The 24,289-nt window shown below is 39.0% G+C and overlaps 1 protein-coding gene across 2 annotated transcripts in view; it reads right to left on the bottom strand.

Moving 5' to 3' along the window:
* The window catches only part of GPM6A (glycoprotein M6A), a 260,729-nt gene that overhangs the window by 128,198 nt on the left and 108,242 nt on the right, over nucleotides 1–24,289 (bottom strand). Inside the window, exon 1 of one of the 2 annotated variants that reach the window (XM_007188978.3) lies at nucleotides 1,964–2,507. The exons of the other annotated variant lie outside the window; for it this stretch is intronic. Within the exon in view, the coding sequence (XP_007189040.1) occupies nucleotides 1,964–2,000 (37 nt within the window). The 5' untranslated portion in view covers nucleotides 2,001–2,507. Of the gene's footprint in view, nucleotides 1–1,963; nucleotides 2,508–24,289 lie in introns of those variants that run through there. 2 annotated transcript variants of the gene reach the window in all.

Raw genomic sequence — 24,289 nt, forward strand, 5'->3', positions numbered from 1 at the left:
AAATATAACTTTCTAACAACAAACTTATATAGAAAAGGTGTCATAGGCATAGTTGAAAGGAATAGAAGACCCCAAGAATGAAGAAAATTAAACCGTCTCTTCCTCCATTAAGAAAAAAAAAGCTTAATCACAGATATTTTACTTATATATCTTGATATACTTAGAGATCATTATACAAATTTTAATTTTTAAAAATTGTTTCCCACTGCTGTTCCTGAACTAAGTATGCACATCTATGATAAAAAGAACCCAATGAGACAGGTGGAGGTGATCATCACATCACCGCTACCCCGACCCCAATGAAGGAAAGATTTTCAGTGTTACTGGAGAAAAAAACATCACAACTAATTACATCATTTTTCTTGGTTACTGCATCTACCAAGGCACGCTCAGACATACTCAACCTGTTACCACAATCCGTGATTTATCTCAAGGTTTTATTTAGTGTAATGAATACCATTTTTCTATTTAAAATGATAAACTTCTATTTCCTTAAACAGGTTGACTGGCCGAGAAGCAATCGTCTTATGTGCTATAAAAAGATATTAAAATAAGGTATTTTATTCCTAAAATAAAATAGTCAATTGAGATGCCTTTTAAGGATGAAAATTACCACGAAAATTTGCCATTTTATATCACTGATGAACACTTCAGCTGTTTGTTCACATAGTAAAGGCAGTTGAAGTTTTCTTTTAATTTAAAATAGATCACATTCTATCTATGTAGATTATTGTGTTTCTGTTACAGAGTATCATTAACAAGTGTGCTAATGTCTAAAACCTGGGCACTGGTTTATCTATTGCCTTCCTCTATTGCTTCTATAAAACCTTTAAGTATTTAATGTCTCTTATTATGTATATGTGAGTGTGTGTACGTGTGTGTTAAGGTGAAAGACCCAGCAAAGCTGAATGGTTCAAAATAATGTAAAAACTATACTCTACTTCCAACCTACCTATTTTATCATGTAAAATATAATTTTCTAAAATAATGCATTTACGTACATTTGAAATCAAATTTGATAGCTGAATCTTTTCTGTACTACTCTTAAATGTAACCTTTAAGTAGCATTACCTGTGTTAATGTCTCTTTCCATCCTAAGAACACAAGAGAGTTTTCTATAACATTACATAAGCCTTGAACAGACATGAGAGAAAATGCTGCCGATTCTGGGGTGAAAGCTACAGTTCCCTCCAAAGCTACCACTTGACACACACACAAATTCTACAGTACTGGAATCATTTAAAATTGCCAATATCTGGCCATTTTCAACCTATAAAAATGACAATTTCACTTTAACTTATACAGCCAGATATACCTCACCGGCTTAGAAAATGCATCAGAGAATATCCTTGACATTTACTATGCAGAAGCTGATGACAATCAACTCTACAGAGAGGGAAACCTTAATGTCACCGTACGCTCTGAAAATGTATGAACCTTTGCTCCATCTCTATTAAAACTCAACTGCATCCACTCAAAGAAAAAAGGATTTTTTAAAAAGGCGCACCAAAGAAAATATAATAAATACACTCTCAGTCTTTGTTCTATTGGATTTCCATTCAAAGGTATCGATAATGGTTACATCACCAGATTTTTAACTACAACTAGCTCCCAATATTGCATTTATGGCTTACACCAGGAATCCCTTGACCCAGCTCGACAAGCGTGAAAACATGAAATAAATGACGGTGAACAAAGGTCCAAGGGACAGCCCGCAACAATACCGCAATGCTCTCATCACTAACACTCAACTCTGCATCTGGATACTTATATCTGAAAGATTTGCAAATAGTGGCAACATTCACGCCAGATATGAACGCAAGTGGGGAACAGACTAAAGGGGAAACAAAAAACGCCTTCCAAGACAGAAACATTCATTAGCCTTCCTGGCAAGTGTCTAAAGCAAACAAGGAAACTGCAAAATAATGACTTAGTTACAAATAAATCCTTTCTAGCACAGTACCTTTTTGTGTCTGTCCCTCTTCCATATTCTCTTCCATGGCTACCTTTCTTCAGTAGAATCTGGTACAAGGAATTAATCAAAAGCTCAATTAGATGGAGGAGAAGCGAGTGATTTTTTTTTTTTTTTTTTTTTTTGTCCCTGGGAAGCTCCCCCAGCAGTGGCTTGGGTAAGTCCTCGGAGCTTAGCTCAGGCTCCCTCGCGCTTCTTGTTTGCTTGGAGACAGGCTGTCAAGTGCAATTTCATTCAAATTACTCTTCCGTGAAGATTATTAATTTTTCTTCTCAATGCTGTCCATTGTGCACCACTGTAAGCAGGTATTCAAGCAACGAGCCTGAGAATTTTGGGGGGAAATTTGGTCTGAATCCCAGTGGCAGAGGCTCTAGGACGTGAAAGGCTTGCTTTGCATTTCAAATGGGGAAAAGAAATTGAGGTTTGTATTGAAATCTGGGCTTTAAATTGGAAACAGGCTGAGCTGGGAACAGATGGAGGGGTGTTCTCCTAACAGGAAGCAGACCACCAACCCCTAATTCCCCCTCTCTGCCACCAGAGTGGGAAAGCCCAGACTCCCGGCGGTTCTTTATGCTGCAGGCTTGCTTGCTCACCCAGTCAGATACGTTACAAAACTGCGTTCGCCTGTTCTCTCCTCCCCACGTATCTGGTTAATTTGATTTAAAAGTGCCAAGAAAGGATGCAATTATACCATCTCAGGGTTTATCTGTAAAAAGGTTATCCTTGAGAGAGGACTTGTAAGCTCACACCTCTCAGGTTTAAAAAGATAGAGAAGTATGGTTTTCAAAAGAATGAGTATAAACCTTTAAGCCTGAAAGATATGTTTTGAGTCATTATTTCACTTCAGCACCACAAAACTCTTGAAGGAAAGGGAGAGAAACACTGCAAAATCTGTAAAAAGAATCTGTGGACGCCTTTGTAATATACTGTTGTGATTTTCGGCCACGAAAACTGATTTTAAATGGGAATGTCTTGAAAGAGAATTGTTTCGAGGGTCGTTCTTGGGGAAGCAGAAAGAACAAATTCTAGATGAGGAACGACAGGATAAGCAATTTATAATGGGATTCGGCAGTCTGATTTGGAATGCAAATCACAATGCTGCAGTCTGGCAATAAATTAGCATTTGCACTTCAGCCTACTGAGTGACAGGGCACGATCCAAGAGTCTCCATACTTCACAAAAGGTATAGGAAGAAAAATAAACAGTATCCCTTCCCAGGGGGCATAAACCTTGCCTAGAGTATAAAGAAAGGAAGAATCCCTGTCTCCGTCTCCATCTCTAAAGAAGCAAGCACACAGAGAAACACACATGTGCACACACACACACACACACACAACTGTAATTCCTTACCTTTAATAAAAAATACTTCGCCTCTTAATCACCCACAGTATACGTTTCTTGCATTATAGCATATACTTCACATACATTTTTTAAAGTGGTTCAGCAGCATATTCTATATCACCCTCAAAACCATCACAAAAGCAACTATTGAGAAGAAAGGCAATTCTTGTACAACATTCCACTGTATTTCCCAAGATTTCTCCTAAAAGAATGTGTAGCCTTCTCACGTCTACGATTATTTGCTATTTATTTTCTCTACTCAAACGAATTTGACCCAAAGGTAAATATAATTCAAATAAATCAAAAGCCTATCTCCTCTGAATATATTTCAATCTGTATTCAAGGGTTCATGAGAGAGCTGCTTGCTCCGGGCATGGATTGAAAGAAGGAAACCAAGAGGGAAATCAAAGAGCCAAATCATAGCAGCGTCTCTGCTTCCACTTCTCCCCAGGCTGACATAACCTGGTATACAGTCAAAACAGAATGGAGCATTACTTCTCAGTGATATTCTTTATTCATTTAATACCACAGGAATCATCAGTGAAACAAATCATTAATAGTTAAACAGCAGTAGAAAGAATAAGGTCATTTTAAGCCTTTAGAGCACTTTACAATCTACAAGACACATGCACATGCATTAACCCATTTGCAAAACAAAGAGGGAAAGTGTTATTTTCCCCCCCATTTTATGTTGGAGAAAACTGAGACTCAGGGAGACCCTGCACTGGGCCAGGAAACAACCAAGTAAGTCTAAGATTCCACGTCAGCAGTTCCTCGACAGATGTTCTGAACCTGAGGCTGCTTCTCCCGCCTGCATTATCCCGTTCTGAGTGTCCTCAGCACCCTCACAAATCAGACTCAGTTCACAGCCTTCTGCCTCACCATGTGGACCACGGGAAAGAGTGAAAGGAAGATGAAAAGGAAATTTTAAAAAAATATTCACTGGGCAAGATGAGTGGAAAAGTCACTATAACTTCTTTTCTTTCTGGAAACTTTCCAGCAGAGCAACAAATTCCTATAATGATCATTATTTTTTTTTTTTGTCTAAAATAGACTTTTTCACGCACAAATTTTTAAAAGAAGACAATAGCAACTGATACCGATTTTTCAAATATGCAAAGAACCACCTAAAATCCAGGCTAAAGAGACTCTTAATGAGGAGAAACAAGCATGCACACAGCTTCCTTACAGCAATCACCTCTCAGTAAGTGGAGATTAATTTTTTTCTTGTGGTAAAATAGACATAACATAAAATGTACCATCTGAACCATGTTTAAGTGGACAGTTCTGTGGCATTAAGTACATTCACACCATTGTACAACCACCATCAACTTCCACCTCCAGAACTTCTTCACCTCCCCAAAGAGAAACTCTGACCCATTAAACACCAGTTCCTTACGTCCTTCTCTCCCACTGGAGGGCAGTTGAGTTCCTGGGGCTGATTGTTGGGTTTAGAATTGTTTTTTAAAGTCTTGATCTCATTTAAATTAAAAATATTTTGAACTACCAAGTAATTCAAAACTAGTTCGAAAAGAAAAATGGTTGCTATTACTGCAGATTAACTTTATGAATGCGTAAATATGCTTACGTGAACCCTAAGAATTGGCAATGCTCTGTTTTCTAGATTGTTTTTAAGACCTTCAAGTTGAGATGACGAGATGCCTCATCTAACATTCTTTCCATCGCATCACGTTATGTTTGCCACACCGTTTTCAGTCATTGATTTAAAATGTATGGTAGTTTATCAGTAGGAGTTTAAAAATATACTAAATGTTAAGTATGATTTCCCTTTCAAATACCGCCTAAGAAATATTTGTGAAATATATGACAATTTTCTTGTGTAAACTAGAAGACACATTGCTCACTAAACTTAAACCCTCTGTGAGAAGACATCTGCAAATAATACATAAGAGATTAATATTCAAAATATATAAAAACTCATACAATTGAACAACAAAAAAAAACAAACAACTCAGTTAAAAAAAAAGGGCAGAGGAGCTGAATAGACATTTCTCCAAAGAAGACATACAGATGACTAACAGGCATATGACAAGATGCTCAACATCACTAATCATCAGGGAAATGCAAACCAAAACCACAATGAGCTATCACCTCATACCTGTCAGACTGGCTATTATCAAAAAGGCAAGAAATAACAAGTGTTAAGGAGGATGGAGAAAAGGGAACCCTCTTGCACTGCTGGTGGGAATGTAAATTGGTACAGCCACTAGGGAGAACAGTATGGAGGTTCCTTAAAAAACTAAAAATAGAGCTACCGTATGATCCAAGCAATTCCACTTCTGGGTATTTATTTGAAGAACATGAAAACACTAATTCAAATAGATACTTATGCCCCTACATTCATTATGGCATTATTTACAGTAGCCAAGCTATGTGAAGAAGCTAAGTGCCCACCAATGGGTGAACGGATGAAGACATGATATACGTATACAATGGAATACTACTCAGCCATAAAAAAGGTGAAATCTTCCTATTTGTGACAACATGAATGGACTTGTCCAAACAAACAAACAAAAAATGAAAATAAATGAACAAACCAAACCACACAAAAACAAGCATGGATACACAGCACAGAAAAGGGATACCAGAGGGGAAGGGGGGGAGGGCAAAATGGGTAAAGGGGGTCAACTGTATGATGATGGATGGAAAATAAATTTTTGGTGGTGAGCACTCCCCAGGGGATACAGAAGTAGAAATAGAATGTAGTACACATGAAACGTACATCATATTATAAACCAATAATACCCCAATAAAAATTTTTTTAAAAAACCTAAACCCATTGTGAGTCCTTCTTATTTCTCTTAATTCACCTTCATTTGCAGCTTAGTGGTTCTTTAACACTTCGTCTTACTTTGTAAACATTTTATCATGTAAACCAAGAAAATATCTACATATTCCTCTATTATATAATTCAATCCTCTATTATACAATTCAGTCCTCTCTGTGATACTATGTTCAAAATACAGTTAAGTAAAAAAGGGTTACTTTTTAAAGATTAAACAAGTGGATGGTTCCAAATACAGCATCAATTGTAAAAAATGGAAAAAAAAAGTTCAAGGCTCTTGAGTCAGATACATGGAAAAAAGGAGATGTGAAAACATGATTATCTAAACCAAGTATAGTGCACATGGCAAACAGACATAAACACTGTTTAGAAACTGCTTTTTTTCCCCTCAAATGTTTCAGATATAGATCCAACACTATTCTCAAGAATGAAATGTCTTGGTTGGTTTCTTCCTATATTTGGACCAAGAAAAAAATTTTTGACTGCTGGTTTAAGCTATAGGTCAGAAATTAACTTCCATAAAATTTTCTTTTTTCATTTTTATTTTATAGTGGAGCATAGTTGATTAACTATGTTGTGTTAGTTTCAGGTGTACAGCAAAGTGATTCAGTGTTACATATACATGTATCTACTCTTCTTAAAGAAAATTAAAACCACCACAAACACCTGAAGGTTTTAAATATATAGTAGAAGTAGTATAACATTCTTTGGAGTTTTATAATCGTATATGCAGTCAATTCACAGAATGACCACAGACTTTACAAGCCTTGTTAAACTGAAGTATCATTACCCCAACTTCCTTTCATTCTTTAACTGTACAAATGTTTATTTAACATTCTTACCTACATAGGAGTTTGCTGTAGGCAGGAGAGATACTAAGGACAAATCCCTGCCTGAGTGACGCTCACAGCCTAAGAGCACAAGACAGGTCAAAGACCTCAACACTGTGACAAGTGATACCCACTAAGGACAAAAAACACAGGCTGTTACAGGAGCCCACAGCAAGGATACCTACCCACTCTTTAGTTTTGATGGTTGGGAAAGTTTTCCTGTTTTCTGAGAGGGTGAGGTTGATCTGACCTGATACCCAAAGGAGATGATATTCTCTAGGAAGAAGGGAGGGGATGGAATAGGGGAGAAGGGAAAGGTTTTCGAGATGGTCGACACTGAATATTCAAAAGCTCATATTCTTCTGACAACGTGTAAGAGACCAACATCTGGCCACGTGGAGAGGACCCTCTTTTACTGTTTATGAGGCAACGTGTCCAGGAGCCCTGGGCTGGAAAATCCAGTTCTGAGTCAGTGCGCTTAGTTTCCTTAGAGTAACTGAAGAGGCAGGGAGACACTCCAGAGACATGTCCTGTGCCCTAAGATTGGAGTCTTAACAAGGAGAAGATGAGAAACCTGTTATATTTTCCTCAAGAAATCATCTTCAGGAATTTCAGGCTCTTTCACACAAAGACTTGTCTTCTGCAATCTAGCAGTACTGTGTTTCCAGAGTTAGCCAAGCCACCTGTCACGTCAGTTTCGTGGCCTGTTTACAACCAGTCGATGGTTTGCCCGTGTTCTTAGGATAAAGTTCAACCTCCTGAGATTGGCTGGAAAGATGGGGCAGACATGGCAGGAACCTCCCCTCCTATCCTTCACTCACTCACCCCTTCTCATTTCTCAAAATTGTCCACTTTTAAATGTTGTTCTTTCTGCCTGAAACACTTTTCCCTCCACCCTTAGATAGCTGGATCTACTCATTTATCAGACCTCAGCATAAATGAATGTCTCCTGGCAAATCTTCCCTGACCCACAGAATAAGCGTCCTTTAGTACTGATGACACATGTCATTACAGTTATTCCCTGGCGTTTGCATTTTCCATTTATTTTCCCCACTGCCCTGCAGCCGGCAAGCCCCGGGAGGTCAGGTGCCCTCTCTCTCCACCTCCCACAAGACAAGCACATAGTAAGCTTTCCATAGATAATTATTGAATGCATGCACGCATGAATGAAATAATAGTGATGAATAACGAAAAAATCCAATGGCTTAAAATATACTTTATCGTATGTTTAGCAACTTCCACAAAGTATTTTGGAGTATGAACAGCATTTACAATAGTCCCAGGAGACACATGTCATATTCATATATAACAAATGGCATGACTGAGGAGTTGATGACAGAATGATACAGCGATATTTCAACAAGCAAACTGTAAAACAAAAAGGCAAGTGGAAAATCATTCATTGTGTGCCACGCCTCCTTTACTAAGGGAGGGCTATATTGCCATAAGCACTGCTTATGGTAAGGACAGACAGAAAAATTCAAGAGAACACCCTTTAGACCAAATTTGCCCTTTCAAAATAGGAAGACTCAATTATAAGGATTTACTGTAAACCAAAGCTGAGGCTTTCAAAGCTTAAGCAACTTTCTCCGGGTGACGCAACTGGTAAATGAAGGAATTGGGATTTGAATTTTGGTCTTTCTTTCTAATTCTAAACTCACCCCCCATAAGAAGATAAGTCATTCAGTACTTAATTAACACAGTCATAAGGCACGTTATGCTAGCATTTCTTCATTTTTGAGTAAAGTCTTGGTGTTACATTAATGACTACAGACATAAGTTATACCTTAGCTGAAAGATGATTTTTTTTGCTCCATTCATTTGAATCAAAGGTCAACAATTTGGAAATCTCAATTAAGCCCAACCTTACACATCACATTGGATATTGCAAATGACAAGCCTGTAAAAATAAACAAAGAAGAACAGAATGAGAATGACAGAGACAGAGAGAGAGAAAGAACAAGAAAGAGAGGGAGGTAAACATAATGCTTGTAAAGCTTGTCAGAGGTTCTGAGTTTTGACATACTGATTTTAAATCTGGCTTTGAATGTTCCTGCAGACACAGATGATAGGAAAAATCCTTTGAAAAAGCTGATTACACAAGATGGTGCAAAAAGAAATGATGATGAAAAATCAGATTCAAGCCTTCTCAGCTTTATAATGAGCATTCTGGTCTTTTTGGTTATACATTAGATTGCAAGTCCTTTCATGGCTGATAAAAATATACTGTAGTCTACTCTTACATTTCCAGAGATCATCTCGGGTAACCTAAACATTCTCCTTATCTCATAAAAGGAAACTGGTCACAGACTGACAACTTCTCTGCAAAATGCCTTCTACCAACACATTTGAACGCACGGCTCAGGCAGGGCGTAACGGGCTTCTCCCAATGGGCAGATCAAAATGAAAGGCACTTCCTTTCCTACCTCTATGAGGGGTGTGTGACTTTATGCACCGTTCCTTTTTGGTGAGTTGGATATCTGAGTATATTTGGGTGGGTTACTGGTCTTGAGCAAGAGGCCTTTGATTGTGATCTACTCTCCATGAATTAAGGAGAAGACAAATATGCCCAAGTCCTTCATGTACCAGAAACAGCCAGAAAACATTCTCCCAAGAAAGTTTTCTTGGCAATGACGCAGGGTCCGTTTGGATGACAGACCATGGCTCCAGGAAGGTCGACACACTCAAGCCTTCAAACAACACAAGAAATTTACATCTTACAGGTTCCTCTACGCCATGTACACAGTGTTAGGTTAAATGAATCCTGGAGAATATCCCTTGGTTCCAGTCACACAAGCCATCCATTTGCAACTGTTCTTTAGGTCTTCTGCGGGATGCTCAAGTCACCCACAGTACCCCACTGCAGTTGTCTGAGATAAATGCGAAGCTATTTTTAGGCTCTGATATTGCAAATATTAAGGGAAAACTGATTTATTTGCTCCCTCCATCCCACTGCCTGAATTTCAATATCATTTGTCTACAACACGTATTTGCCAAGTATCACACATTTTTTTTTTCATTTTTAACATCTCAATACAGATGCTATTTCAATATGTATTTCCTCTGCCTGTCACTGAGAGCAGAAACCATAAGTTGCACTTGTCTTCTCCCTAACCTTTCATGCAATGAGACTGAGGACAGACCTACTTTGAAGGGACAGGCTTCCCAGGGCCAGGTTTAACTCTTCTTACTCAGTAACATTTAACAAATATTTGGGTGGCACGTACTGTAGGCTAGACACATTTTTATCTTACTGGTTATTTGCAATCCTGGGAATAAGTGGTGTTCCCATTGTATAGGTCATAAGACTGAGACTTAGAGCAGTAATTAATTTGCACAAGTTCCACAGCTCTGAAGAAGCAAAATGTGAATATAAAATCTCTCAAGATTTCATTGTTTCCATTACATTAAATGGCTCCATAAACAAAGAGAAGTGATTACTAATCACTTCCCGAAAATAAGTGATGTAAAAATATATTTAAAAGTTGCCCTTGTTCTTCCCTGGTGGCGCAGTGGTTGAGAATCTGCCTGCTAATGCAGGGGACGCGGGTTCGAGCCCTGGTCTGGGAAGATCCCACATGCCACGGAGCAGCTGGGCCCGTGAGCCACAATTGCTGAGCCTGCGCGTCTGGAGCCTGTGCCCCGCGACGGGAGGGGCCGCGATAGAGAAAGGCCCGCGCACCGCGATGAAGAGCGGTCCCCGCACCGCGATGAAGAGTGGCCCCCGCTTGCCGCAACTGGAGAAAGCCCTCGCACGAACCGAAGACCCAACACAGCCAAAAATAAATAAATAAATAAATAAATAAATAAATAAGAAAATCCTTAAAAAAAAAAAAAAGTTGCCCTTGTTGAACAGTCTTAACATTTGTAGCTAAATGAATAGGATGTCCTTATAAATTTCTAAGTATTTTTCTAGGCATCCCTTATTATACATCCTGGGTAGACCACACAGCACTGTCAATATAAACTACACTGTAAATTTTAAATGAATTTAAATTTTCAAAAGACATTATCTTAAACTACAGGAAGTTCAAGGGACTCCTGCTCAGTGACAGTCTTTTCATTCATTAATTCATCAACTATATATTGAGTGCTTCCTCCAGATACAAATCTAACTTCTAGGGCAAGTTCAATGGAAACATATAGTAGGTCCCTGTTCTCATGGCATTTACACTCTAGGAGAAGAAAGTAAGAGGGTAAATAAACAAGCACATAAAGAAAGACAGTATCAGGTTCTGATATGTGCAATGATGAAAATAAATCAGGGAAATACACTAAAGAGTGCTCAAAAGGGCCCTGTAGCTTGTGCTGCCAATATATGAGGTTCTTGAACATTATCCATAGTCATAATAATAAATGCATATCTAAAAATCTCTAGTAGAATTTTATTATTTATTAGCTAGGAAGGAAAACAATGAAAGAGGCTTGAGCAGTGCTCATAAATGTTATGTATTCAGTCCAAATTGGATCTTTTGTAACTGTTTGGATGTGGTGCAACATTTTTTTTAGGTGGAACATTTTCAAGCCAGGTTGAAATCAAGGCTGTGGTTTAAAAGAAAAAGTGGCTTGTTGTATTCAATCTCAAAAACCATTTGTCATCCATCTGTATCCTGAGGCTTAGAACACCCTAAAATATTACCTAATGCTTGAATCCATTCTGTGTGTGTGCGTGTGTCCTGCGTCAGGATCAGGATTGAGACACAAGTCTCTGTGACACCCGGGCTATTACAATTTTCACTATAAAGCTCTGCTTTTTAAATAGTACAACCAGGTGGCCATTCAGCATTTCTGAGTTGTTAATATAGTAGTTTCAACATTATGTTGACTTTTGATTACATTCACCAAAAGGAGGTAGATGCTGACATATATAAAACCGAAACAGTACACAAAACTTGGTACTAGAAGCAAGTGGTAACAAGCAGCTTCTCTGGATGGTCGAGAGAGAAGGGAATGCAAAAATGTCCAATCTGTGCAGTGAAATCTAAAACACCTTTTGTCAGTCAACAAGTTTCTCGGGTCTCAAAAAATAGAGCTTACTGAGATTCTTATTAATGAACTCATAACCCCCAGGTCCAAATATGTCAAATCAGGCAATACAATAAAATGAGGAGGGCTTCCCTGGTGGCGCAGTGGTTGAGAGTCTGCCTGCCAATGCAGGGGACACGGGTTCGATCCCTGGTCTGGGAAGATCCCACATGCCGCGGAGCAGCTGGGCCCGTGAGCCACAACTACTGAGCCTGCGTGTCTGGAGCCTGTGCTCCGCAACAGGAGGGGCCGCGATAGTGAGAGGTCCGCGCACGGCGATGAAGAGTGGCCCCCGCTTGCCACAACTAGAGAAAGCCCTCGCACAGAAACGAAGTACCAACACAGCCAAAATAAATAAATAAATAAATACAAAATGAGGAGCCTCTGTGAAAAAACGAGTTCTATGGGTGATTTACTTCTTTAACAGGCATCCTGTCAGGTAGTAAGTACTCTGCTGTGTGCTAACTGTACCACTATCCACTATATGATTTTAGGCTAGGATGGTCTATCGCCATTTCCTCAAATACAAAATGAATGTACTGATACTTGCCCTGCTGTCTTCCCAAGGCGACTGCACCAAGGGCCAGATACTGCACTAAGTGTTTTATATACATCATCTCATTTTACCCCTCCAACATCTTCATGAGACAGGCATCATTACTTAAAGCCATTTAGTAGGTGAGGGAAAGAAGGCTTCAGATGAAACACTTCTTCCAGAAATATAAAATGCTGTTCAAAATAGTGTGATTATAACCATTGTTAAAAATAATTATAACCACTGTTACAATTAAATGGGAAGAAGGAAATCATGCTGAATGAAAAATATTAGCGCTAGAGTATCCTAGAAATTGCAAGTTGACAGCAGTACAGCAGTCCACCTGATACAATTCAGAAAAACAATGCAAAACATTTAGGGCTTATTATATGCCAGCCCCAGTTCTGAGCATTTTTGTCCACACTTTTACTCGAGAATCTTGAAAATAACTCCCTGAGGCACACACTATTGTTATCCCCATTTTACAGATGCGGAAACGGAGGAAGAGAAAGAACTTGCTCCGGGGAACAGCTTGTGAATGGCAGAGCTGGGATGAGAGACCAGACAGTCTGGTTCCTAAGCCTGTGCTCTTACTTGTAAGACTAAACCACTCCTGTGAAGTGGGCTCCGAGGGATGCAAACCAACTAGCTATTTACCCACAGCTTACGGAACAAATGGCAGGATTATTCCTCCTCTCGCAGAAGCCTTTTGGCCATTCTCTGGCCTCAGTGAGGTCAGCACAGTGCCCTGGAAGGGGCTCAGCTTAGCAATCGGTCTCCAAGGGCAGCTCTGCCAGCTCTGTACATCCTCTGTGACCTCTTTACGGTGCTGTTTCTCATTTGTAAACGAAGAAAAAGAAAGCCTATTCATTAGGGATTTCGCGGGATCAAGTGCATTCGGCACACGTCTTGGCACAGGGCACGGCTGGCTGGAACTCAGTGCATATGAGGCTTTCCCTCTGACCTCTCAAATGTGACATCACTTCAGATAATTTACTCTCCCATAAACTGCTCAGAAAAGATGAGAGAAAAGGGCTCAGGTCATGAAGCGTTAGGCTTTCAATGAACTATTATTGTCTTGAGTCATAAGGTAATCCACTTTGTAAAAACAATGTTATCCTGAGTATCTATAAATAGGAATTTTTTTTTCTTCCTAAAACAGTGTGTATTGATTTTCTCAGGGGTCAGTAGGTTCCCTTTGATACACTGGGGGGACTGGTCCAGTTTAGCAATCCCTGGGTCAATTCTATACCTGCCCAAGCCATAGGTCTGCCTAAACAAACTGACCACAAAGCAGAATTGTCCTGCAACTGTTATCTGGTTGGGTATGATACCTACATGCATGATACCTACAGGCTGCTCGTAAACCACTATGAAATAACTGAGAGCATGTGACTTTTCACACTATAAACTGTCCAAGGCTTAGTTAAAGGGCGTAATTTTGACATAAGCTCATTTTAAAACTTTAAGAGTTCCTGAAGTAGAAGAAATTAGGCAGGTGACAACCTCATTATATGGTTTCAAGACCAAATAAAATCCCTAGCAATGGTCATGACAATAATAATGAGCTAATGCTAGATGAGCCTTTTTGACGTGTCAGGCACTGTTCTAAGAACATGACATGTATTTCCCCATTTAATCTTCTCAACAACTCTGTGAGGTAGGTACTGTTATTATTCCCATTTTGTAGAGAGCAAAACTGAAGCACAGACTGGCAGAGTTGAGACTCGAAGCAGACAGTCCGCCTGCAGAGGCCACACCCTTCCATTTTAAGAAAATAAGTGAGCACATAAAACAGAGGGTTCTTATTATGTTTGTAATGGACGCATGCCACCACTCTTGTGTTTATTTATTTTCCTTATTTTATCTGTTCAGCTTCACATGCAGCCTCCATTATTCTGATTTATCTCTCCACTGATTCACTGACTTATATTTTCTGACTTATTTTTGTCTGTAATCCCATACAGGTCCTTGGCTAACTGGGCTAAGAAAAAAATAAGTGGACTGAACAACTTTATATTTAATTTGGCGATTTTAACTCAATCCCTGAACTTAAATAAATCCAAATGCTGATCACACTTGATTCATTTATCTCATTTATTTATCTATTTTTTTAAAACTTATACAAAAATTCCTTTTAATTGGAAATAATATAGAATCTATTTCTTCTTGCCCTTTTATTGTCAACTAGTAATTAAAGCTAGAGTTTTATCAAAACAGAGTGGTTGAGAGAAATGCCCTTTATTTAATTACTGTGAATCCCTGCAGAGCTACAATCTGGATAAATTAAACCCATTAGATAGAAACAAAATGATATTTGAATCTAACAGATTACATACTTAAATCTGAAGACACCAAGAAAGGACAAGAAAAAATTATTAGTCAAACTGAAAGCGGTTTTGAGTGGCTGCTCTATTTATTATAACATTACCTCCTTTGGCACATTTTTTTAAACAAAAGCTTAAAGCCCTTGGCTTACATTCCCAGAGTCTCAATTACTTTATGACTTGACTGTAGAGAGTAATTTATTTTGAACAGACCAGTGCCCCAGTGAATCAAATACAAATTCCTCAACATGAAATGGGAAATATTCCACTGATGGGCTCTATGTCAGGAACATAACATCTTCTTTCTCTGTTTTGCAAAGCAAATCCATGCTTTAATTAGATTAATTGACAGGCTTCTCCCACCCCTCTCCACCTCCTTGAAGGGCCCCTGCAATTTGACTTCCATTCACTTCATCCCTTACTATTGCTCTCAAAAGTCACGAATAGAACTTGTGATTTCTGAATTTAAGGGCCAGTTTACCATTTTCATTCTAGATGACTTCTCAACGCTCAAAGTGCCTCACTGATGCTGCATTGTCTAGATCAGCACCCTGTTCATCTTTCCTCTGCCAATTCCCTGTCTCCTTTTCTTGTTTCTTTTTTTTTTAATTAATTTATTAATTTATTTTTGGTTGTGTTGGGTTTTCGTTTCTGTGCGAGGGCTTTCTCCAGCTGCGGCAAGCGGGGGCCACTCTTCATCGCGGTGCGCGGGCCTCTCACTATCGCGGCCTCTCTTGTTGCGGAGCACAGGCTCCAGACGTGCAGGCTCAGTAGTTGTGGCTCACGGGCCCAGCCGCTCCGCGGCATGTGGGATCCTCCCAGACCAGGGCTCGAACCCGTGTCCCCTGCATTAGCAGGCAGATTCTCAACCACTGCGCCACCAGGGAAGCCCCTCTTGTTTGTTTCTTAAAATGCTGGCTCTCTAATCTCTTAAAGAATCCAGCAATTCATTTAATAACCAGCAAACAAACAAACAAAAAAACTATTATTCTTAGGCCAACTGACTCTAAAAATATTTTTAATCTTGACCTCTCCCAAGTAGTTGAGATTTAAGCCTTCACCTCAACTAAATATGTTAATAAATTATAATTAATAAGTTAATAAATGACTAGATAAGATAGTTTTCCCTTTTATAAATTAATAGACAGTAAAAGGGGAAGCTAAATATTTTTTTCTTTATTAATACAAGGAGTATAAAACAAAATAGTGTAGTATATAATGTAATGGACTTCTAAGAAATATCCTGGCTGTTCCAAGGGTTTTGTTTCAGGACAATATATTATTATATTATAACTAGTAATACTAATATTAATATATTATTTCAATTCAAAATTACTAGTGTAGTTCTTATTATGCATCAGAAATTGTGCAAGGTACCAACAACACAGAAATTAATTAAGCCTATCTGCCCACCAAGAACTTAACATCTGCTTAGGATCTGGCAGAAGGAACCAACAGTAGCTGAAGCAAAAGGAAGGATTAACTTGTGTATTATTTTATTTTTTTAGAAAATTTTAACACAGATGACAGAAATTAGATGATTTTATACCTTGATCTCTATTTTCCCATTTCCAAAAACCATACAAACTTTTTAAATTTATTAAAGTATAAATATTATATTTATCTGGTATATTATTCAAGGCTCTTTTGGTGCAAGAGATAGAAAGCAAACTCCTACAACCTTAAACCAAAGGGCGGTTTCACGTGTACATCCACAAAGTGGCCCGGTCATGACAGAGGAGTGTCTGGTCACAAGAACGCCTGCCTACACCCAAAAAGATGAGAAAGGTTTTCAAGCCTCTACCATTTCTGTCATGTGACACCACCATCTCTGTTCCAGGCTTTCCCCGCCAAGCAGGGAATATGGTTAACACCACCTAGCCTCAGTGTTCAATGTTCACCTCCAAGAAACAACAGAAGGGTCATTCCTCATTCCAACTGGTGGGAAATTTACTGGGAGAACCATTTCCACCAAAACATGAAAAGGTTCTGTTCCCAGGAGATAAGAGGAGCTGGGCAGGCGATGGGAAATGTCTTCTCTGGATAGGCTTTTGACAAAAAGGCAAAAACATCATCAGCAAGAAATTCTGGTTAAAACTATTAAATACTCCTAGCGAGGAAAGTAAAGAAAGAAGACAAAATGTTTAAGCATATGAGCCAGTGAAAAGGGCAGAGAGTCAAGAGTTGGTAGGAAAAATTATAGAAAGTGAAACAAAAAGCATGTCAGGCAGGTTTAGAGAGGACCCTTCCTCCCGGCCCCCTACTCCCAACCACAGTAGAACCACTCCGTAATATAGGAAAACTGGTAGACCCTTGGAGGAAGGCATTAAAATTGATAATGAGTTAAATTCTCTCAATCAGTAGTAACAAAATACCCGGTGCAAAGCATTCTCCTGGGAACTGCAAAGTATTCAAGAAAAAAAAAAAAATTGACTAAGAAACAGATTCCAATCTCAAAAACCTGATCAGGAAGAAGCTAACATACATGGTACATTACCTCATATTGTTATTAAGCACCGCTAGGCTGGTATCAACAAGAAACCACTGGAGACAGAAGAGGGGGTGGAGACGATCAGCTCATCTGGGATAAGATCAAGGAAGAGGCAGCATCTGCAGTGGACTTAGGAATCTCTACCAAGGCACGAGGTTGCGCGGAGATTCTCAGCGTCACACAGGAAACTAAACAGTACATCTAGCGCTGAAGTTAAAAGGCCAGAGTATAGGGGCTTCCTTGGTGGCGCAGTGGTTGAGAATCCGCCTGCCAATGCAGGGGACACGGGTTCGAGCCCTGGTCTGGGAGGATCTCACATGCCACGGAGCAACTAGGCCCGTGAGCCACAATTACTGAGCCTGCGCATCTGGAGCCTGTGCTCCGCAACAGGAGAGGCCACGATAGTGAGAGGCCCGCGCACCGCGATGAAGAGTGGCCCCCGCTTGCCACAACTGGAGAAAGCCCTCGCACAGAAACGAAGACCCAACACAGCCATAAATAAATAAATAAATAAATAAATAAATAAATAAATAAAAAGGCCAGAGTATATACAAGCCTAGTGTAACTCTCCATCCTGGAAGTCAAAACCAAAACTGGACGCGTGCTTGATTAGCGTCCTTCTTTCTTCTACTCACAGCCAATGGCTTATCTTTGCTATCCTGGCGTTTGGGCTCCTTTGGGCTTTCTGAAGATGTGCAGTGTGAAAGAGAAATGCAGAGACTCAATATAATGCTGGTCTGTTTGATTTGGCTTACTTTTTTTTTAAATTTAATTAATTAATTTATTTATTTATGGCTGTGTTGGGTCTTCGTTTCTGTGTGAGGGCTTTCTCTAGTTGCGGCAAGTGGGGGCCACTCTTCATCGCGGTGCGCGGGCCTCTCACTATTGCGGCCTCTCTTGTTGCGGAGCACAGACTCCAGACGCGCAGGCTAAGTAGTTGTGGCTCACGGGCCCAGTCGCTCCGCGGCATGTGGGATCTTCCCAGACCAGGGCTCGAACCCATGTCCCCTGCATTGGCAGGCAGACTCTCAACCACTGCGCCACCAGGGAAGTCCCGATTTGGCTTATTTTTAAGTCTCTTTACCACATCCCTAATCCAGCTCATAAAGCAGCCCTCAATCCCTCAAGTTTATGTCTTCCTAGCCAACCGATATCTTTAGTGGAATAAGGCAAGGTATGAAGATGCAAACAGATCAATATCTTTAGTCAGGTCTAATTCTGCTTCACACTGTGCCCAATAGAGAAATTAAGGTATATTATTTTCCCATTTAACAAATAAGGAAATTAAGGGGCAGGGAACTGAAGCAGCAAGCTCTGATGATAGAATGAGTCACAGCAGAAACCATGAATCATTCTGACCCCCTAAACTTGTCTCCCTAACCGCCAGCCTCAAATTCCTTGGAGCGGCACCTCAAATCAGCAATACCCAGCACATAAAACCAACACATAGTTGCCAGGCCTGAGTGAGTTGAGAACAGAGAGAAAAATCTGTCTTATTAAGCCCTTACTTGGGCCAGTAAGATTTAGGTCACCGTTTCTTGAATGATAAGTGGAGAAACTGGGCTAGAAGTCTCCCAGGTCCTTCAGGGAAACGCTGCAGGGCCAAGTCTCCGAGGCAGCGTGCTTGAAGAAAGCCAGTGTCCTGGGCTCCCGGTAGCCAGGGTGTGAGGTAAATGAGGGGCTGACATCACAGCAACTTCAAAGGCCAGCGGACACTTGGTGCCACCCAGGTGGATGCTGGCTACCCAACCCAGAGAGATGTGTTAAGATTTACTCAAATATTTGTCAGGCCTTTCATCTGCAAAGGATGGTTTGGTGTTCACAAAGCAAAGTGCAGTCTCCTATAGAATGTCCCCCTCACACCTCCCTCTGGCTCCCAGCCCGGCCTGGGGGAGGGGCAAGTACACGCTTCAGCCAAAGGACAAAAGGCTCCCCCATCCCATAGAATTGTTCAGCTACTTTTTTTAGTTTATTCTATTCTTGGCCTGTTTGTTTGCTCGGGTGGTTATGAAATCTTTAAAAAGTGAGAAATGGGGCTGAATTCTCAGTCCTCCTACTCAAGGATGCAGTCAGCTGGCGTGTTCACAATTGAGGGTTGCATCTCTGACCTTCGTAGACTGTGTTCCCTTCCTGACTCCTTTTGTACTGAATGTGTGTTGTAAACTCACGATGCTGGAGTACGTACACAGGGGCTCCATTATACTTCTAATCCTGAATGGAATGGATTAAACTATCACGTTCTCTCATCTGTGCACTTTTTCCTTAACAAGAGTCAAAAAAAAAAAAAGAAGAAAAACCAACCCTGTTTATAAGTTGACACTGACAAGAGCTGAGAGTGTCTGAATCATGAAAACAATAATTATAATAAATATCAGAATTATTATGACCATCACTACATAATAAGAAAAGGCACAGCCCTTCTTCATTTTATTGAAGCTCTCACGACTCCTTTGCTTCATATATCACCCTCACCCACCCAAAGAGCGAGAAGAATACAGAAGCATGAAGGTCATTTTGTCGATTACTTGTCAATTTAATTCTTTTCGTATCTGAATCCTCCAAACTGGATCAGAGGCCCCGTGATTGCGCCACACGGCACCTGCTCTCTCCTCTGTTCTAGCACTTTCTATACTATGCTGTTCTTCCTTTCCTTTATTTGTCTCTCCTGGTTGGCCTGCCCTCACCGTGGGATCCCACCATGTGTTCATGTGTTGGCATTGAGAAGAGGGTACTGTAAACTATATCTTCTTTTCCTGGGTGCTTGTTACAAATTGCCAATTCCCGGGAGCTTAGGAAAACCCACTAGGACTACATCTCCCAGGTCCCTTTATCCTGGAAAACTACTGCTATCATGTTTCTCCTTAGGAACATGTGAATACATCAACAACACATGAAAATATGGTTGACTAGAACACATTTAAGTGATTAGGGAACATAAATTTATCACATGATGGAAAAAGATAAAGAAACTGAGGAAGAGAGAGTTGAAATAACTTGCCAAGATCACACAGCTAGTTAGGAGCAGAACCTAAATTCAGCCCCAGCAAATCTCTCTGTAGTAATGAATTTTCACGGTAACTGGCTGCTGAGTCATGAAGGAAAATGGAGGCCCAGGTTAGGAGTTTGGACAAATAACATGAGTCGTGACATGATTCTGTTCACTTTTCAAATTTTTTTCCTATATAAACTGTACTTAAACAGCTAACAATAATGTGAGAGAGATATTCATTTTAAAAGCTTGACATTGGAGCTGGATCCTGCTTTTTCGTTTTCCATTATATACGTAATGTACACTCCTGAAAAATCTAACACTCCCTTACTTCTAGGTTTTTAAGAAATCTTATTGGAGAAAACATTGAAAGTTGGTCGATTGGTGTTTTTATTTAAAGGATAAAGATGCTTGTCCAAAACCAACTTAAAATGATCGGGAATCTATAAAAAGCAAAGCACTGCAGATAAACCTACTTGAAAATCTTATTTCCATGACAACAGAAACAGCATTAAAGGGCCAGCACACCTCTGCACTGCTTCGTTGCCAACGCATTCAATTATCTGACATATTTTCGAGAAAAGGAAGAATCGTTCACATACATGCTAAATTATAACTACGTATGAACATATAAAAAAATGCTAGCCCTTTTTAAAAACAGAGATAAAAAGCTTATGTTCTTAATAGTTACATACAGATCAGCAGGTTCTCTACTGATTCTGGAAAATGTGGAAATAAAATGCAAGATATAAACTAACATTGCATACAAAATATGAGTTTTGTAGTTTCCATATTTATCATTCAATTTATCATTTTAACAAAAGCCAGTTAATCTATATTGTTTTAAGATAACATAGAGAGTGCTTGCTCATGAATACACAAGTAGCCAAAATAAAATTTTATTCAGAAAAAAATATTATTTTATAATATAAGCCATATATACATGGCCATTTCTACTCAGTTTTTCTGAAAATTAGTGTTTAGTTCTTTTTGGTTTTGCATATATAAAAATTTGAGAAAATCCTGGAAAAATAGCTTTGTTTCTCTAAGGTAATAACAATATTTTGAACAGAATTCCTTTTTAAGATAATGTTTTCAAGGTTAAAAATATTCTCCAAAGGCAAATTAACATTAAATTATGTAAGACAAGTTTGACTATGCAATGTAAAATTATATATATTAGATTATAGATTTTAAAGGCATTATGTGATTAAATTTGGTCTTCACAGAAACTCTCAATGTAAAGTAGAATGGGCAGATACTGTTATCAACTTTTTTTTCATCGGTGAAGTATATGACACTCACAAGCATTACATGCTAAGTGGCCATAAGAAGACTAAACATAGTTCTTTATGTTTCTATGCTCAGCTTTTTTATTCTATGATGCTACATCTCACACTTAATTTAAAAGATTAAGAACTGTCATCATAGTTCATTTTAGTTATACTTTAGTAAGAATGTGAGTTAATAGTTTTATGCAAAAAAGAAAAAAGAGAACTTTTTAAATTGCCAATATTTGCTAACTTAATTATAATAAGAATGCTAATTACTTAGCAACAATTGATGCAAAATTTGTCTTTGATTTGAGGTTTATCAAAATTATTAGCTATGTGCCTATTCTTTATACCATCTGCAGATATAGATCAACGATAGATAGATAGATCGATCTCAATCTTCAAATAGGAAAGCTTTCCATCTCTAACTCTACAAAGTTAACAGGTCCATCTCTCTACACCCATGAATTCTAGGAAAATTATTTTTGTGCCAAAAATCAAATGCAGAATTTCCAAGATGAAAGCCATGTGACAAAATATAGAGCATAAAAATTATTTCACCTAAAAGCAGAGACGAATGAACAAACAACAACTTCAGTTTCTCCACATGTCTTTCCTTTGCACATACTTTTTTTCCTGCCACAGAAAGTGCTAAAGCTGAATCTGGACCTGGATCCCTACTGAGCAGAGGTTCCCCCTGACGCCACCTCCCTTCCCCCCATCCGTGATCATTCAGATCATGAAATGGAAGTTAAAGAAGTCTTGTAGCACAGGAGCTAAATTATCTTGAATTAACTAAGGATTCACTAATTCCACTTAATTTTCTTTTAAATACTTACGTCTCATTTTCTTATCACTGTCAAGACTTTATAAGTGTCTCTTGGGCCCATGGTATTGAGTCTGTTTTTTATTATTTTATTTTTAATTGAATTTATTTTTTAAAGTTTTTTCTACAAATTGCTATTTCTTATGAAGATAGGTATAGGTGAAAATCAGCTTAAGCTCTTTCGTCTTTTCCAGATAGACTTGCTGAGAAAAGGCTCTTATTGTATAGTATTTGCATTTGTTCTTGCTCTACATTAGCTTTAGTCAATCCTCTTCTTTTTTTAAAGTCAACTAACACCTTGCCGGTATCTTGAATTATGCCCTTATACTCAATAACAACACCAGAAAAGAAATAGACATTTGTGTGTGTGTGTGTGACAAAGTCAATTGAGAACATTTTCTTAGTTATGCGGAAAATATGAGTGTGTCCTCAAAAGGCTCTTACCTCCTCGTGGGTCTATGCAGAAGAGATATAGGATTATATTTTCAAGGGCTTCCCAGCAAAGAGTTTTTAATTACAATGAACACACACACATTCCTATTGTAGAGGAGAGGGTGAACCACATTATTCATTTCTAATGTAAACATGTGACTTACAGGAATAACATGACATTCCCGAATTTATTTCAATGTTTTACCAACAGAAATGGAATCCAATATTAAATTATTTTAAATTCTTGAATAAATGACACCTTGATTAGTAACTTCTCATTCACACTAAATGTCCACTTTAACAATATAAACATCTATATGTGCATAGTTGCCATTCTACTTAGAACTCATATTCACCAGTGAACGAGTGGAACTACATTTAATCCCCTCAAAATAAAGAACCTGAAACTAAATATCTGCGTTCCAGTTCAGATTGCTCTTTCCTTCTCCCTCATCCAGTCTGGTGGTATTCCTTTTTTTGAAATTTCTATAATAATCTAGACCTTTCTATTCCCCACAATTTCAACATACATACATCATTACAATAACATCCCAATTAATTTCTATGGTTCCAAAGCTCCCCTTTCTAATGTTAAGACAATCCTCATAGCAGGGATTTTTATCACAGTATTCTTATTCTGAAACATTTTTGGCTTCTCTCCATCATTTAAATGATTGAATTCATGAATCTGGCTCCAAGCTATCTGCCCAAATGTATATTGCACTGCACCCTTTCTTATACTTAATAGTAGGGACAAATCAAATAATTTGCTGTCCCCCAAATATACCCCATATGGTCTCAAGCTCTTCTCTTGGCCTGGATCACCTTCTTTCCACTTTACTTTTCCAAATATTGGTCAACTTCAAGTTCATAGCATACTTCCTATATGAAATAGTTAGTGACATACCACAACAGACTGAATGTTTGTGTTTGGGCCCCTCTCAAATTCATATGTTAAAATCTAACCCCCTGAATGTGATGGTATTTGAGGTGGGGGGCGATCTCTGGGAGGTGATTAGGTCATGAGGATGGAGCCCTCATGATTGGGATTGGTGGCCTGATAAAAGAGACCCCAGACAGCTCCCTCCCCTTCCAACCTGTGAGGACACAGAGAGAAGACGGCCATCTATGAACCAGTAAGTGGTCTCTCACTAAACCCAAATCTGCCAGGACCTTGATCTTGGACTTTACAGCCTCCGGAACTGTGAGAAACAAATGTTTGCTGTTCAAGCACCCAGTCTATGGTAATTTGTTATAGCAGCCTGCACGGACTAAGACAAGTACCCTTTTCAAATCCTAACATTCTATAACACTGCGTCTCTGTTCTCAACTTTGTTCTTAAGTCACTTATTCCAGTTTACATTATATTTAACAATGAAGGAAAGAAATTATTATTTCAGTGATTCTCAACTGCGTGTGCATCATGGGCCTTTTTGATAAT

This window comes from Balaenoptera acutorostrata, chromosome 21 (assembly GCF_949987535.1).
Source record: "Balaenoptera acutorostrata chromosome 21, mBalAcu1.1, whole genome shotgun sequence".
Lineage (NCBI taxonomy): Eukaryota > Metazoa > Chordata > Mammalia > Artiodactyla > Balaenopteridae > Balaenoptera > Balaenoptera acutorostrata.